This window comes from Rutilus rutilus, assembly GCF_951802725.1.
Source record: "Rutilus rutilus genome assembly, chromosome: 21".
NCBI lineage: Eukaryota > Metazoa > Chordata > Actinopteri > Cypriniformes > Leuciscidae > Rutilus > Rutilus rutilus.
Window position 1 is genome coordinate 28069095 of NC_140226.1, and position 18264 is coordinate 28087358.

The window sequence follows — 18264 nt, forward strand, 5'->3', positions numbered from 1 at the left end:
GGTGCAGTGATTACCTTAGGAGGACTCCATAAGTTTAGGTTCAACCATCCTGCAGAGGCGGCTGTTCTGAGGGAGAGGAGACTGGTATAGTCCATGCTTTGTAATGCGTATATCCACTGAAAATTACTTTGAGATACGAGGGCTGGAATATTTTAACAATGTCTTTTGTACTTTTTAATGTGAAATATTATGTACAAAAATGAAAAATATCTTCTAACTAGTCTAATAAAAAAATATTCCTTTTGGGTTTGGAATGACTTGAGTATATGATGACTGAATTTTCATTTTTGGGTGAACTATACCTTCAGGTTTTTAGTCAGTGGTCCTAAAAAAATAATATTACTTGTTTGTAGGCTTTTTTTTTTTAGCATAGTTTATTATGTTATAGTTTATTAGCATATTTTGTAGGTCATCTTTTAATTTATTACTCAGTCAGCCTTATTTACTTAAATAGTGGGCAATTTTAAAGGGAGACTTTTAAGAACTTTAAGTTACATTCCTAGAGATATTAGTGTGATTTGTGCTTGTGCACTGTATTTGTAATAAAGAGTAATTGTATTTCTTAAATCTAAATCCCTAACCAAGGTAGAAACCTTCTGAAAAATAATGTCTCTGATCCAAATCTGTTGAGAAAAATCTGATTTATTGAGGTATTAAATGTATTTTTTTAGAGCTTTCAAAGTTAACATACAATTAATTAATTAACTCATGAGGTTAATTAAATGTCTAATGGCATTATTTTTTATGTAATGCAATTAATGGATATAATGTAAAATGTTGGTCTTTGCAGACCAGTGAAGGAGGTTTGGTCTACAGCTCTACAGAGCTCAGCCTACCCAATTCTGACACCAGGTAAATATGATTTTTTTCATTCAAAAGCAGTAAATTTTCGAACTATATGTCGTACAAGTTCATGATGTTTCTAAATGTTCTTCTGGTAATGAGCCCTCTGGAGAAAATATTGTTTATAGAGTTGTCATGGTGTTGCTTGGTTACTACAGGGAGTATGTCGAAAACAAAAGAAATGAACAATGGAAGTAAATTAGACTTGTGTTAAAAGGTCTCTGATTTTTCAGCACCATCTGTCATTTTCTGGTTGACTAGTGCATCATCCATAGAGTTTGCGTTTGTTGTGTGCTCAGGGTTGCTGAAGCAAGTGTTAATGAGAGCGGCAATGGGACAGCACCCAGACATCGACTAGAGGAGCAGCAGTGGTACATAGAGTGTCTAGGAGAGGAGATTCAGATGGAACAGAAAAGAGCGGAAAGAGATCTGGAAAGAGAGCAGGCATGTCTCCGACAGCAGTATACTGAGAGTGAGTACAGAAAACACACTGAGTTGTGCTTAAATGCTGGATTAAATGCTGAATTGCACTTTTATTATAAGAGAGTTTACTGCTATTTTTATATTATGTTCTTCAGAACAATGTTCCTCAAGAACTTAAAACATAGGCTTTTAAGTAATGGATTAAAACCTTTCACCCTAGTCAAATATTAAAGCAAATGAACCTTGAATACATGACAGTAACTAAGAAATTGTCCTTTCAAATTGTTGTTTCAATTGTAAAGCCTTGTGCTTCTCTAAACTCTGGTTTCTTTTGCATCTAAAGTCAAGCGGTGGATCTTGCAAGAAAAGCAACGGCTTGCAGCCCACAGGGAACAGGGAACACTTGAGTCAGGGGTTCAGACAGATCTCCTACTTCCTATTGGTTTATCAAGTCATGGGACTGAGAAAGAAGGCAGTGCTGAAACAGTCCCACCGTCACTCTTAATGGGTGACAGAAAAAGGGTGGTGCAGGAGGAACTGCTGAAACATCATGCATTGCGCAGAGCTGAGAACCGTGTGCGCCGCAAAAGGTTACATTACCAATTGGAGAAGATTGCACGAAAGCGCCATCTGTTGGAGGCTAAGCGAGAGCTGCAGAGGATGGAAAATGAACTTCTACAAGGAGGCGATGAAGCCTTGTCTCCAGAACTGGGGTGCTCCTCAAAGTTCAGGGGACGTCCAGTGACTTTACGAAGGCATTCCTTTTCTGCTGATCTGCTGTCTCGATTGTATCCCCAGCACACTCCCATTTTTAGGTAGGTGTAAACCAGGTGGATAATTAACATTTGGTCTCATTCACTAACCGTGCATACGCACAAATTTGTGTGAAATCTGCATTCGAACGTTTTCACAAAACAAACATGATTAATCTATAACTTTCACAACAGAAACCACATGTACACAATAACCCAAATACTCTCAGGGGCATTATAGCCCAAGCTGCGAGGTTCCTCTGAATAAAATCTCAGATACGCACATCTAGAGATGGCTAATAAGAGGCTCGTAACCTGGGTCTGTATAAAAGGTTTTATTGTGTTTGAACTGATTTTGAGGATCAGCATTTCTTTAGGATCTTGCTGCCAATGCTCTCAGGCCAGAATGCATCTTTAGAGAGCATCTTATGTTTGCTGAGAATGAAGAAAGGCTCTAAAGGAAAGCTTGTGTGGAAAGTACTTATATGGAGATGGTTTGAGCATGCAAACTTTATGCAAATTACTAACCTTGTGCACACGATTGCTTATAATACCTCACTTGTTTATATAATAAATGTATTAATATTAGAATGAGCTGAAGAACAAATTCATGTGAGTATGTTGTGAAGTAGGCAACAACAAAAAAAAGTTTTTTTTATTTACCTGGTCAAAAGAAGGAAGTAGTCAATTTGAATGAGCAAAGTTATATTTATATGAATCACTATCATTACACCAAGAACAGTATATTTTGTTTTTACTTAAAAAATCTATTTTCCTTTTTCTCCAAACAGCCAATTCCTTAAAAGGAATAGATCTTCTGAGTGTACGGCATCTCAAACTGGCTTAGCTTGTCCCACTAAATGGGAATCTGATGAATGTCTCCAAGATCAAAAGATCAGAAGGCGTTCAAACACAATGCCCTCAAGATATGACCAAGTATCCTCAAGTTGGGCCAGTTTCTCAGACAGCTTCAAAAGCCCCTTAAAAGATGCAAATTCACCTCAAGCGAAAAAGGCAAAAACTGCTTCCTCAAGGTTGTTAGTCAAGAAAAGCACAAGTGACCAAGACAAGCACTGTCTGGATTCAAACACCAAAGGCACTAGAAAAGTATTGCCTATAATAAAACAGAAAACTACTGTTAAGGGAACAAAGAGTCTATCTCAAGGTGGGAATAAAAGTTTAGAGACCATCCGCAAGGTTTTTTCACACTCTGTTGGTTCTGGGTTCAGGACTGCCTTGGCAAAAGTTTTCCGCAAGCCACCATCAGGCTCGAGGGGACATAGAAGTGTGAAATCTGTTAACCAAGTGATATGTCAATTTAATGAGAAGTCAAACAAAAATAAGTCTGTGAAAGACCTAGAGAAAAAACAGGAACAGTGCCCTATCAAATCAACAATGTCTTATGAAAGTTTGGAGCAGCTTAGCTCACTAAAAAATAAGCAGCCAAGGCACTGGCATAGTGCAGAAGCTCTGATGAGTACCAAGCAATGTGTTGCAGTGCAAAAAGAAGCAGCTGGGTGGATGAAACAAGGTGGTGGGGAGGATCCCAATGGTTCTTCAGATTGTGATAGTATTTTCTCATTGGATTCGCTGTCATCAGCTTATGCTACAGCTCTGTCTGAGCAGCTTCAGCAAGAGGAATATGATTCCAGTGAAGCTGAGAGTGAAGACAGTCGGATGTCTCATGATTCACTTGTTATGGAGAGAAGTGGAAAGCATGTAACTGTCAGACCAGTGCTCAGGTTTAAAAAAGTTCCAAGCCACTTAACCTCCCATACATTGTCGGCATCATTCAGCTCTCAGTCAATCGGCAATAAAGAGGAGATGAAAATATCCAAAGATGTACCTGCAGAGGTTTTCTGGAGCCTTAATGGTAGTCAAAAGTTGAAACCGACGAATGGCCAAGGGTCTTGTCAAGTGTCTGAATCTAGACCCTGTAGTGGTGCCAATATCAGAGAAACAGAGAATCCTCTTGTTCTTACTGATGCTTGGTCATCCATTGATGCAGCAGACAGTCCCAGAACCATCAGGGCTTCAGGACACTTGCTCAAACAGGATCCACACACACAGAGCAGTAAATGCCAAGGCTCTACTAGTCTGGATCTGTCAGACAACATGAATGTCTCAGAAAGCCAGAGCTCACCTCGCTCTGACTCCACTCAGGATGAAAATGCAACACTTGAAGAGCAAAATGACACGTCCTTTGAGAATACCTTGTTGTTTGATAGCAACAATGAGAGTTATTCTAGTTTTATAGTTTTAGGGCAGGAGATGGATTTTAAGGAGCTGATTACCAATGCAGAACCATGTATAACTCACACAGTGTGTGATTCTACAGATATCAATCCAGATGGGGTAGCATACACAAATAAACTAACCACTGAATATGAACCACTGAATCCCATTGTGACTGAAGCATTGGTGACTAACTCTTGTTCCAAAGATGGTGACATCTCAACAGATACTAGAATTTTAAAGTGCTTCCCAGTTGACTTGAGTAGGAAAGATTCACATATTAGTGAGGAGAACCCATCATCGTATCCAATGTACCCTGAGGATTCTTCTCTGAAGTCAAACTTAAACCTAACAATTGGTTATCAGGTTTCAACATACAACAATGCAGGAGATCCAGAAGTAAAGAACTCAAAAGCAACACCGATTCTATATGAACCACTCATCAATGCAAGCAATGACCATGGCAAAACCACGGATGATGAAGAAAATAATTGTTTCTACACAAAACAGTGCTCTGAAATTGCTTGTATAAAAGATACCAACAATTATGCCTTGACAATCGAACAATCAGAAAAGCATGATGAAGAAGTTAATAGTTTTGGCAGAGATGGTAAACGCTTTTGTGTCCAGTTGGGGAATGAGTCAGTCACTGGAACATGTAAAATGAAAGACTTTGTGGGAAATATGAAGCTATCAAAGAAAAATGATGATGTTTCAGACATTGAGACAACACTCTTAAATATGGATCAGGAACAGTCTATTTGTTCAACTATCAACAGAGAATCAGTAAAAAATGTATCTGTTTTGGAAAATGTGCTCGCTAAGATGGAAAACTCTGATCAAGAGCTTAAAGAGGAGGAAATGGAAAGTGCATCACCAACCAGTGATGCTCACAAGGATTTAATCAGCAAAGATCACATCAATATTTTTAGAAATGACAGCAGTACATTCGATTGTGGATTGACACCAACAAATTGTGATAGCCTGAAATCCTCTAGGAGTCCTGAGATTAAAAACATTAATGACAGCTGTAAAGAGGATACAAAAGATACAATTCAGATGTTGGAGAGAAAGACATTCAATAACAGATATTTTCAAATGAGCAACTCTGCAATTAATGATAAAATATCAGAGGTGGTGAAAGAACACTTTAATTTGTCTCTGAGAGAAGGCTGTGGTGAAGATCACGAGTTGGACACAAAGAAAGACAAGAAGTCCAAGACAAACAACTATGAATTTGATTACAAAAGTACTCAAGATGGACATGGTGAAAATAGTAATTCCCAGCATTTCTCACGTATGAAAAATTCAGAGAATTATACGGACAACACTACTGTGCACTTGGAGAATGGAACAGAATCAAGACATTCTTTGACTATGAGTAGGAACTCTAATGGCACAGAAGAGTTTGTTGTGAGGAAGACAGAAAGAAAAGTAGAACAAGAAAGTCCAAAATGTGGATATATTAACGAAAACGTGGAGTCAGTACCATATTGTGCTATAGAGGCACAGAGCACAGATAGGGTAAATTCAAGTGAATCAGTGTTGTCTTGTGTTAAGGAAACTATTATTGGGTTGAATACATCAAGAGAGAACATTACTGTATGCACCCAACTAAGAAAGTACATTGATGCTTCAACCCCTGTTCAAAAGCCACCCTGCATGTATGCACAAGCTACACCATCTCTTAAGCTGACAAATGGGTTAGATAAAGTCCAGAAAGATCACCAGTCCACATACCTGAATGCACAGATTGTCAACAATGAAACAAAACAAAATGAAAGTGTGCCGACCTCAATGGAAATGCACAAATTTGATAATAAACCACTAACCCATGGACATTCAAGACTTTTGAATGAAACCAAATGTTCACTGAGTGAAAATTGTTTTGTGAAGATCTCAACTCCTGTAATGTCCAGTCAATGCCACATTCCTCAGGTGTCATTACCTACCGAAGCAGCAGTAAAACATACAGTCTCAGCTTTACTCTCTGAAGAGACCGATATGGCTAACACATGTCAGCAAACCATGGAAGACAGTGCTATAACGTTACCTAATTCAGAGGTAAAAAATAAAAAAACACATTCATATAATTTTACAACATCAAGTATGGAACATAACCATTCAGCAGTGGACGAGAATTACCCTGCTCCTGAAGCCCGGCCTTTAAGCAAGCTAACGTTTTATGAATTTGCTCCAGGAAACCTTGGAAAATATACCGGTTTTGTAAGCCAAGATAAAAATTGTTCTAAACATTCCTTGGAAATCATTACCACTACTATCAGTAGTAGTAGTGATAAAGACAGAGTAAGATCCGTGGAGCACATACCTAACAGTTACTCTGAAGATTTCATAAAAGATGCTACAATTTCAGATGTACACCATCGGACGTCACAAAGACCACAAATGCACAATGTGCTTAAAACCGGTGATATTGAAAAAGTTGACAAGGATCTACAATCAGAGAATCAGTCCATCTGCAAAAGTAATGATGTGAATTTTGTGATTAAATCTCAGTATAACAATAGTTACATCAAAGGGTTTCAAAGTTTTGGTAACCAACCAATGGAAAAACAAGATCCATATATGCCTAAAAATCACCAGTCAACTTGTAAACCTGATAAATCTGTGGCCAACCCCTCATCAACTGTTGAGGTATGTCACAGCACAAAACCAACTCCTTGCAGTCAAAATACAAAGGAATGTTATAACAGATGTAAATCTACAGACAGAGGTAGAGGAGAAAATTGCACAACAGCAGATGCTACAAAACATTTTGTTGGCAATGGCAATGATGATCGACGGAAAGGAAAACAAAAGCGATGCAGAAGGGCCCACTTTATGGCACCTCCAAGTTCATCCACTGATTCTGCACCTGATTTATCCTCAGATGAGAGTACCACATCTAAAAGTCATGTTTCTCATGCCAAACCTTCTTCACAGGCAAACCTGCTTGCTAGCAGACAAAATGTCCTTGGCAAACACGAAAAGCCTCCACAAAACGAAAGCATTCCTTTACCTTCAAGAATTAGTCCAAGATCATTAGAAGCACAACCAAAAGAGAGATATACCCAGCAGCCTAACACAGGAATTACACCCTCTGTGTTTGGAGTTTCCTTACGTGGGGAAGCAGAGATTGAGACAATTGCATGTCAACAAGAGCTTGGTTCCACTGAAGAAATGCAAAAGACAGAGATGATTAATTCAAAGGGCGATAAAGACGTTACTTTCAGGATGAATGCTTCTTCAGAAGATATTTTAGATGTTTGTGTGAAAGACCACGCACATCCATTTGAGAAGACCCAAACACAGACAAGGGATTCTGCAATGCATTTTGCTTCAAGTGATATTAACCCATTTATTCATACAAGAACTGCTATAGGGGTGAAAACAGCAGTCCCCAAAAAGCAGGTCTTTGGAAGTGCTGCTAGTATATCCTGCCAACACTCTCCACTCAATAGTTCCAACATGAATATGACCAGGTGCTGTAGTGTAGACAATGGCCTAAATATTCAGGACCCACCTTTCAGTTCCCATTTGAGCACTTATGTAAATCATAAAGGGCTCTCTAGCACAATGAGTGGGAATGGATATTCTAGAGATCAAATTACTTCTGAGCCTCTGCTGAAAGATGCTTCTTATTCCTCTAGTTGTTCAAATAAGCAGACCCTAACTGCTTTGAAATGTGACTCTTACAGTGGTGCCTCAGAGGAGTTACGCCACAGTTCAGGTCAAGTTGACGAAATAGTCCTGGTCTACTCCTCTGAGTATGAATCTCAGGAACATCCGAGTCCAAGCAGGTGTGATCATGGCACACAGACCATTGAGGTTAATAAGGACCTTAAAAGAAAGAGCCGTCACAGAAGAAGCAGCACCCAGACACCAGTGTCCAAACCGGGGAATAGTGCCCCAACCACATGGGCAAGTCTACAGAACATGTCTGAACATCTCTCTGACCTGATACACAACACCTCTGATCTTCTGGGGAACATACAGTGTATGCGAACAGGGGAAAGGCCACCAAACTATGACTGTCCTAAACACTGTTTCCAGATTTCTACTGTGCATTCTGGCAGTAACCACAAGATGGACAGCTGTACACAAACTTCATTGGATATTGGGGTCCAGACAGAGAATGCTCCAGTGTCAAAGAATGCTACGTCCCATGAAGTAAATGTTATTGTCAAAGTGATTGGCTCAGATATTTGCAATGTGTCCCAGCTAGATGGTGATGCAGAAAGTGAACAAGCCTTTGAAAGGATTAAAAGCCTGCCCGATTTACATCCCAAAGGCTCAAAGGGAACTGACAGCCAAAATTTTCAGATTCCTCCCCAAAAGGTTCTTTCATTAGAGACTATTGTGCCGAATCTGGATTCCTCCACTTTGGAAGCTTTTGAAGGTAACACTGTAGATCATTCTTATAAGAAACACTCACATATAAAGCAAAAGGATAATCAGACTTATCACAGAAATGTAGACCAGAGGACATGCTTTAATAAACATATTATGCTCATGGATCGTGCATGCTCCCCTATCCTTACAGTGAAGGCTGCAAGATACACCCAGCAAAGACAAATAGAAACAACCCATGGTTTAATAAACTATAAGACAACTGAGGGAAAACATATCGCAGAGAAACAATGTTCAAAAGTATACAACATGCAATTTAAAGGTCATAAAATGTCTAAACATGAGAATATTGTACTAGCCCAGGAGAACCTTCACAGTAAAAATGCAAAAACAATATCTACATCAGTATCATCTGTGACCTTTGAAAACCAGAGTGACCTTAGTTGTCCAAATCTGAATGGATCTGTCTACTCAAATAGCGTCTTTCCACGAAACAAATGTATGCAAAATGAATACTCCCGTGAAGTTGAGGACAGGGTAATAAGTCAACCCACTATTAACTGTTCTCCTTCTCACCAACAAAGAATCTCCCTCTCTCCTTCAAGCAGTACCGTTGGTGTCCAACTTGCATCATCCTCAATTCAAGTTAGACCATCTAAATTGGAAACTTCAGAAAGGCCTCATTTGTCACCTGTGAAAAGCCAGTTGAGTCACAGATCATCTGAGTATATAATAAAGTGTTGGGATCATTCGAATCAAAGTACAATGCAACAGCAGGAAGATGACGTGATGTCTCTGGTGCCAAGCGATTGCAACACAGATGTTCTGGTCAGCATCAATCCTCTGGCAGAGACCACCATGCTTAGAGAATATCAGTGGATCCCTGATGATCTGCCCATGCACAACAAATTTACAAACTGGTCTGGCATCAGTCAGCAGTCACCATCAACGCTTAGTAAAATAAACAGACCAACTGGGCATCGCTTCACAAGGCTCAGTCCCAGTTACCGGCAGCCAATGGAGTCACAAAGCCCAAGTTCTGTCTATAGACCAGAGTCATCCGAGAAAGCGGATAGGAGAACACAAGAAATTGAGAAGCTGAGGAAAGAACGTGAACAGGTTTTAGCATCTGTACACCTGGATCTGAGCCCTCATCCGCTGACTGTTGAACTCACAGAGGCCAGGCTGCACTATGGCCAAGGGGAAACAGACACGCTGCTTAAAATCCTCAAGTCTGGTTCTAAAGAAGTATCTTCAGCCTGTAACAAACAGGAGCTCCTTAACAGGTCTGTCATATCTGTGATTTACGTATTTTAAGTATTTTTAAAGTTTTTCTTTAGTTTTATTATAATCTTTGACAGTTGACATTTAGGGTGCTTTCACACTAGCACTTTTGGCATGAACCCGGGTTTGTCTGATGTCAGAATGTGGTTTTTTTTGGATGATGTGAATGACTCCAGCAGAATGTGAATTATTATTTTTTTTTACAACTTGTGCAATACATTTGCAGAAGATAGATGTAAGTACCTCTCTGTGTTGATGCTTTGAAAAACAAAATCAAAGGTTAAAAAAATCAAAGCAAGACAAGTTTATTTATATAAGAAGAGATAAAAAGATGATACAGTTGTAAAAGGATTTAAAAGAGTAAAAATATGATACATAGATAAACTTCTCATCTGGCAAAACACCGGTGCATCATATTTTTCACAACTCCCAGTTTTACTCTGAGATTTTCCCATGGTGATTAAACTGTGTCTGTGGTGTTCTTTCGGCGCCTAAGAAATCTATTGGACGTCTCTAATAGACCCAGATTTTTCCCTCTATGAATGGAATCGATCCAGTCCACACCCCACAGAAACTCGAGTTTAATTACACATCATACTCACTACGCCACCACAGACCCAGGTCATCAGCATGGTTTCATCTCTCAATTTCCCCAATTAAGTAATTTATGTTTGTCTCTTACCCAATTCTCAGAGCCACTTGAGTTCAGTTCAGAATCAAAAGGAGGAATACAGCGCAATCAGTCGGACGCACCGTGGATACAGTTATGAAAAGAATTAAAAGAGTAAAAAGATGATGCATAGATAAACTTCTCATCTGGCAAATCACCGGTGTATCATATTTTGCACAGCTGCTTGTTTTACAGTGAGATTTTCCCATGTTGACTGTACTGTGTCTATGGTGTTCTTTTGGTGCGCCTAAGAAATCTATTTGACGTCTCCAATAGACCCTATTTTTCCCTAAAATCAATGTACAAAACTGAGATGAGCAAACGCTATGCATTTTGCCATCTCCTCCTGTGTAGTCATTAATTAGCAACACAACAAAACAAAAATACAGTGTGAACACAATCCAGTGGGTCAGGGGGAGAGTGGAACAATCAAACTCTGGTTTGGACCAACTGAGCAACTGAACCTAGTGTGAAAGCACCCTTAGTTTTACAGAGCTTGTTATGAATGAAATTCTATTCTGTCATAAGGCATAGGAAGAGCATTGAAAGTTTGAAAAAAGAGAGAGAAGCCCGTCTCCAGATGTGTCGTCGTGCTCGGAGTCTCAGTCCCAGTAAGCATCGGATCCCTGTAAATTATGAGAAGGAGCAATCTCAAAGAATTTCCGACCTGCCTAGCAGACGTCAGGAATATCTTCAGCAGCTCAGACAAGAGATTGTCGAAACCAGCAGGTGACTTGGAAATGCATTAAACAAAAGATAATATTCTATAATTCTATATACTAAAACAGATGTTCTTCCCCAGAGTTCCTGATCCACCAAGGCGGGAGGGTCAGTGTCCATCTGATATTGAGCTTCTATTGCGTGACTACAGCCGAGCCCGCGAGGAGGCAAGAGTAGAGATTGCCCGTGCACGAGATCGACTCCGTGAGAGGGCCGAACAGGAGAAGAGACGAATACAGCAGCAAGCTGTCTCGCAGGCAGTCAAGGTCAGTGGCACTTGATCATTCTTAATTCTTATAAAGTATTGCTGCCCTTTTCTTATTTAGAAATCGTTTCATATTTTCTTTCCTTCTCTCCCTGTGTCTTACGTAGGATGACCTGCTGTTTCGCACACGCATTAGTAACAGTACTTTATGTAGTGGTTCAAACCTGAGTCTTTCCTCAGGGCCCACTTCAGGGTATAACAGCAGCAATGCTGCCATACTGAAAGACATTACCTCACCAATAATACAGGTAAGGCACCACACTTATAGTGTGTTTAAGTGTTATTTTAATTTAGAAAGCTATTTTTCAAGCTCTTCACCTCATTCCTCAGGTAAATGGAGCCTCAGAATTCAAAGCAAGGACTCGACCTCCTATGATCCCGTTGCAGACTTCAAAAGCTCAGCGTAGATGGCTGTCAGTCCAGGGTGAGCAATAACCCATAAACAATTGGAAACCCAAGGGCTATGCTTCGAATTCACTTAATTAATCAGATCCACTATTATCTCTAGATGTCAGCCTGGAGACATCGGTCACTGGATATGAGCCTGAGTCCTCCTCCACTCCATCATCTCCTCCCTGTGCTCGACAACGCACTCTCTCCTTTGGCTCTCCCTTGTCTATATCAACTTCTTATCAGGATATCGCAGACTGCACTCTTGCCAGTGCTATCTCCGAAGTATGCTACTCCAACTTACTTAAGTATCAAAATATGCAAAATTTGCAACAGCATAAGTTTCAAAATATGCAAGAGCATTTCAATGTGAAATACTTTATGGACTTACATGTCTTTTTTAAGGTATATTTGGCCTCTGGAGGTAATGCGAGAAATTTGCTGGCTGGGAAAGCAGCTTCTGGCTGGAGGTACACTAATATGCATATTGTGCATGTATAAATCTTTTACATGGATTTCGTCCTCAAGTTTCATTTCTCACCAGGCATCAAGGCGTGGAGAGAGGTGTTCAAGTCTTTCACAAGGCTACTTCCAGACCCTCAGCTCATGGGTTTCTTGGAGCAGTAGAGCTGGAGAGACCTTTGGCCAGTCTGTGGTGTATAGTTCGAGATCATTCAAAGACTCACCTCTACCACGAGTCTATTAAATCTGCCTGGACACGACCACTGGACGAATGCACACAACTAGGTAAATACCAGTGTACACTGTACGACTTTGCCATCTGAGACAAATTTCTGGGATCGTAAAGGATTTCTGTTGTCCTAGGGTAAACTTGTGAGTCTTTGATCACCTAGTGCAGTGGTATTCAATTAGCAAACTGGTTCCGGACTCCATCTTGGAGTGTCCATTCAGACCACGGGACACAACTGTTGCTTTTTACAAGTTCTACAGTTTAAAGTGAACAGTGTGTCATAACAACGGAGCGGCACTCACCACAAGTGCTCAGGGTCGTTTAATGTGATGACCTTTCGGTGCTACATCCTCTAATATTTTTATCTAGAGCCATATGCGCTTCATTCAAGCCCTTTCTGCTCTGTGCGTGCTGCTTCTCTCTCCCGCTAAAGACATAAAGCGCCACATTAAGAGCTGCAGATGACACATATTTTAACAGTAGCAGAAACATGGTGCGTAGCAAAATATACTTTTGCTAATATGCTGCAGAAAATGAGAATGTATAAATGATTTTTATCCGTCATACAGATGACTTCGATCATTTAACTTAACCAGGTTTGTGACAAGTTAACGTGTGACACCTTTAGATGATTTTTTCCCCCATACATTTAGCATTATTCATTTGCATATTAAGAGCATTTCATAATAAACAGTGTTTTAATTTGGAAATTTATTTAGAGATGGCCAGGGAAGACAAAAAACTTTGAAATTACTAGTTAACTTTGTTTTGTACTCATGATGAGAGCTTTGATTATTAGATTATGTACATTGTTTGTTTTTTAGTAGTTTATTACTTTAAGATAAATATAAAAATGGTCCATACTTTTCTTAAAAGGTAAACCCTGGACCCCAGTATGTTTTCTCAGTCCCAAGGCTTTCTATGTGCCATACACGTAGGTGTCTAAATGTAAAAAAATGAATGAATAAATAAATATAAAATAATAATAATAGCCTGATAAAACATCTGATCTCACCTTTTTATATTCATATCCAGTTGGGAGAAATTGCGCTTTGGGTGTACAGTAGTACATATGAAAGCGCTATATAAATGCCTCATTCTATTCTTCTATTCTAAATATTTAATATTTCTAATATTTATAAAATATTAAAATATTTTATATTGGTAAAAATCTTAAAAATCATCACTGCTTTGGCTCTCAGGGCCCAAGATTCTCATCTTTAATGACTATTTTAAGTGTTTAGGATTTTGTCTTTTACAAAGTACAACGGCTGCCCTGATAGAAATGTATAACTGTTCCAAAAAAGTTCTGGACCTCCGCTGGGAAGGAAATATAGAGACTGGACCTCTTGGAACTTTAACTGAATACCACTGACCTAGTATGACATGTGGTTGATGAATCTAGATGCTGACGAAGTTCTGGCAGAGTCTGAAAATTTGAATCACACTCTTACATTGTGACAGCCCCTACAGCTCGTGTGCACTGAAGAACCAATAGGACTGATGAATTTCGAACATATTGTTTTCTATGGATTGCAGTGTTTTCTGTTGTGCAGACACCAAACTTCAAACCAACGCCACTTTGTTCATTCTTAAAGTGAAATTTTGTCTGTGTGGTGATTAGATTCAACTGTCGTCTTCAACTTGAGAACACAAGTACAGAATGGCTCGGCCTGTGTGCAATACAATACCTATGAGTTGTGTCTGTGTCGCAGTGCTGTTTGTGTGACTGGTTCGTCAACGCTGGCTAGTCTAATGCTGGCTAATCGTGGCTAGATGTCTTGGCTACAATTTATTATACAGTCTGACATGAAACACTGTACACATTGCACAATCTGTCTTGTCTATGTCTTTGAGATCACATTGTACACAATCTCATTACATTATCTCATTGAAAAATCGTACAGTGAACAGCAGGCTTAATAGGTAAGAGAGGTAACGATTATAACTTGCCTTCAAATGCAGGCAAAAGCAAAACTGTACTTTTACTGATTGTATTGCTTTGTCTCTGTCTTTCTCTCCAATCAGTGTATTTGTTGATGGACATATCCAACTGCCAGCTTAAACAGCCGCGGGACTTCTGCTGCCTCAGTACAGAATCTAAACAGGTGTTCTGTACACTCTTTTCTGTGAATGGCTTTATCCAAAAGTACCTTACCTTAATCACACATTCATTTTGATACATCTTCTTTTTTTTAGGATGATATGTGGGTGCTGGCCATGCAGTCTGTGTTTGAGGAGACACTGCCACGTCCCAGTGTGGATACTATCCGTGGTGAGATGCTACCCAGCGCGTGGATCCTTCAACCCAGCCAGCGCAATGGTCGAGAGGTTGTCACGGTCATCTACTTGTTACAAGTAAGCTTGTTTACGCTTGTAAGCATTTACATTAGCATTATGCTTGCTTAAAGAAATAGTTCACCCAAAAATGAAAATTCTGTCATCATTTATTCACTCTCAAGTTGTTCCAACCCTGTATGAGTTTGTTTCTTCTGCTGAACACAAAAGAAGATATTTTGAAGAATGTCAATAACCAAACAGTTGATGGACCCCACTGACTTCCATAGTCTTCTTTTTCCCCCACACAATGGAAGTCAATGGGAATGTCAATGTTTGATTACCAACATTCTTCAAAATATCTTCTTTTGTATTCAGCAGAAGAAAGAAACTCATCAGGTATGGAACAACTTAAAGAGTGAGTAATTCTGAAATTTTTGGGTGAACTATCCCTTTAACTATGACGTTACCTGAGATGGTAAATAATCAATTGTCAATCGTTCCCTATAGGTAGATTTGGGAAGCCCGTCCTTGGCTGCTAGACTGATGAACGCAGTATCTAGGAAGCAAGCAGCTGTCATAGCAGACCTTGATTCTTTCTTTTCTTTGTGACAAATCAGGTTACACATGTAGCAACAAGCACTTACACTAAAAGCCTGAAGGTTTTTGCTAAGATTTGCACCTCGTGTTCTTGCTCTTTACTTGATTGTTTTTCACATAGCACTGATGGTATGAATATTTTGTGTAACAAATTTATCTTGCCACTTAAAATATTTTCTTTATTTTTTTTTGTTATTATGAATATGTTTGGGGTGCCCCTATGTGCCAAAGTATTGTTTATTCTAAAAAAAGGTTGTAATACTTTGATCAATGTAAAGACCCAAAGCTATTTTTGTTTTCATTTATGTACATATTTATCACTTTATCACAATTATCATTGTATATTGATTACACTATACATAGCTTGGCTTATTGAAGGGATATTCATATCTAAACAATCCACTGTATTACAGTATTCCTTTAATGCATTGCATTGTCTTAAGCTACTTCATCAGCTGTAGAGACGTTTTTTTTTTTATTGTTTCTGTAATATGCAGTACAGTGCCTTCCATACACGTCATTTTTGTGGAGTATTTGTTGGGTGTAGCATAATTTTGTTTTTCTGTTTGTGCAAAATTTCTCTGTGTAATTGCTAACACAGAATTTATGACAAGTTCTGTATCAGCTGAGATAGAATAGATTTACGGTCATAAAACTTATTGACTGCAAAGCAATTGTTGATATTGATACTTTCAGTATTGTCATTTTATTTTTTAAATGTGTATGCAAAATGTTCTTTTAAGTTTCTTGTTTAATGAAATGCAATCAAATGTTAATCATTTTTAATATGAGTTATGCTCTACAGTGGCTTCAGCTATATAAATTATACACGCATCTGGATTTGCAAGCCATTACAATTTGACATGGTAATCAAGAGAGCCTTTGCTCGAGCACTGTAGAATGTTACAAGACCAGTGGTTTTATTTGTAACATAGACAGCTGATCTGAAGAATTATGTTGCCACTGAAACATTCAAAAAGTATACCCTATAAATAAAGGATATTTTTTTTATTATAATCATTGTTTTAATATACTGTAAAGGCCTTCTATAATATGTAATCTACTATATCTAAATGTAAAATAATTTATCATTTGATATGTTATGTTATTATTATATGTTTTTATGTTTTAAAATGGTCTCTTCATCATGACTTTTTTCTTTGCAAGAGCATCCAAAATCTTAATGTCTTAATTTATGAACCAGAACATATTTTTATTAAATACATGTGTCATTTTTTATACAAGTTTCTTGTTTCTGTTTTTTTTTAGTATTTAAAATGATCTCACTTGAGATAAGTCACTGAACAAGTACTTGAGTGCAAGGTTAAAACCACATCAGAGAACAAAAAAATATATTTTTTGTTTAAATTACTTTATGTAGTTAACATATGAACTATAAAATGGGTTGTTTATATATATATATATATATATAGTGTGTGTGTAAAATATTAATTAAGCTTTAATGGTTTTAGAAATCAGAAGTCATTACAAACCTTCATAATGCATTCAAAATCTGATTTTTTTTAATCTAATCAATAAATGATCATTAATGAGTGAATGTGGAAACATGTTAAGGTTTTGAATATTACTGTTACTACCATGTTATTACTACATTTATTAGAACATGTAATCTGAGGATTACCAGCATTAAATTCCTTTTATTTTATTTTAACTCATGACTGCTCAAAAACAATCCAAATGTAAGAAACCCACATATTATTTCCTAACAAAACATCAATATATTTTTTAAATGTTTTTAAACGAAATGTATTAAAAAAAAAAATCTGCATATATGTTCATTTTCAGTTGAAAGTTTTATAACTGTAAATTAAGTTGCTCAGATCTTTCTGGATTTTTAGTGACTACTGGAATTACTGTGCTCGCTTCTTGTTACTTGAATGAAGCAATAAACGCAGAAGATGATTTCTTAGGCCATTAGTGGGGTGAAGATGACCTCTGGTGGTGATCTGTCAACATAAATCCTAACCAAAAAAACATATTTAAAAAAGAAAATGAGGTGATCAGGTAAGTATAATGTAATCTTTTTCAATAAAATGTCTGTTAGTTATTTAGTAGGCTACAGGACTGATTGCCTAATCGTATCAGTATAGTGCCGAATTCTGTGTCCATAGGTGCTGTAGTAATGGTTGGGATAATTTGGGATTGGGATTAGGAGTAGTTCGGATGAGCTCGATACAGCGCAGGCCTACTAGGGTGAGATAATTTGGTGGGTCACAGAATTCAGCACAACATGGGAACTGTGGTTCGGATCTAGCCTGGGTCATTCACCGGCCATTCCCCCTCTACCCCCGCTTTCTGCTGTCCTTTCCCAAAAAAAGGCCAAAAATGTGCTAACTATTCTGTCATTAAACATTATAGATACAGTAGGCTAAGTGAACTGTATAGTAGCCTACTAGCCTAGCAAATAAAATGTTCAAGTGTAGTTTGACAATGTTCAACAATAAAATGTTCAAGTGTAGTTTTTTTATTTTTATTTTTTAATAGAACATTTAAGGAGGACTAGAAAAGCACAAACGAGCAACAAGTGTTCACCATGTAAAATAATCCTTAAAGAAAGTGTATTTAAGTAGCATGTCCTTATCGGCACTAGTCTATTAATTCGTAGTAGGCTACAGTTTTGCGGTTTTACATTCATGCTGGGCTTGTGATGTAGAGGCGGGCAGTATAAGGGTGGGGAACGCCATTTAAAGTCAGCGACTCTTGACAGGAATGCGCGTGCCCTGCTCTCAGGCAGCGAGCGCTC

At 38.3% G+C, this 18264-nt stretch overlaps 1 protein-coding gene across 1 annotated transcript in view; it reads left to right on the forward strand.

Moving 5' to 3' along the window:
* stard9 (StAR-related lipid transfer (START) domain containing 9) overlaps window positions 1–16738 on the forward strand; it is a 58488-nt gene extending 41750 nt beyond the window's left edge. Inside the window, exons 18-32 of the mRNA XM_084392897.1 lie at window positions 2–84; window positions 791–852; window positions 1143–1315; window positions 1610–2081; window positions 2810–9889; window positions 11086–11286; window positions 11360–11543; window positions 11650–11790; window positions 11873–11966; window positions 12051–12217; window positions 12338–12402; window positions 12477–12679; window positions 14652–14731; window positions 14823–14981; window positions 15411–16738. Of these exons, the coding sequence (XP_084249023.1) occupies window positions 2–84; window positions 791–852; window positions 1143–1315; window positions 1610–2081; window positions 2810–9889; window positions 11086–11286; window positions 11360–11543; window positions 11650–11790; window positions 11873–11966; window positions 12051–12217; window positions 12338–12402; window positions 12477–12679; window positions 14652–14731; window positions 14823–14981; window positions 15411–15512 (9266 nt within the window). The 3' untranslated portion in view covers window positions 15513–16738. The remainder of the gene's footprint in view (window position 1; window positions 85–790; window positions 853–1142; window positions 1316–1609; window positions 2082–2809; window positions 9890–11085; window positions 11287–11359; window positions 11544–11649; window positions 11791–11872; window positions 11967–12050; window positions 12218–12337; window positions 12403–12476; window positions 12680–14651; window positions 14732–14822; window positions 14982–15410) is intronic.
* Window positions 16739–18264: the final 1526 nt, after the last annotated feature.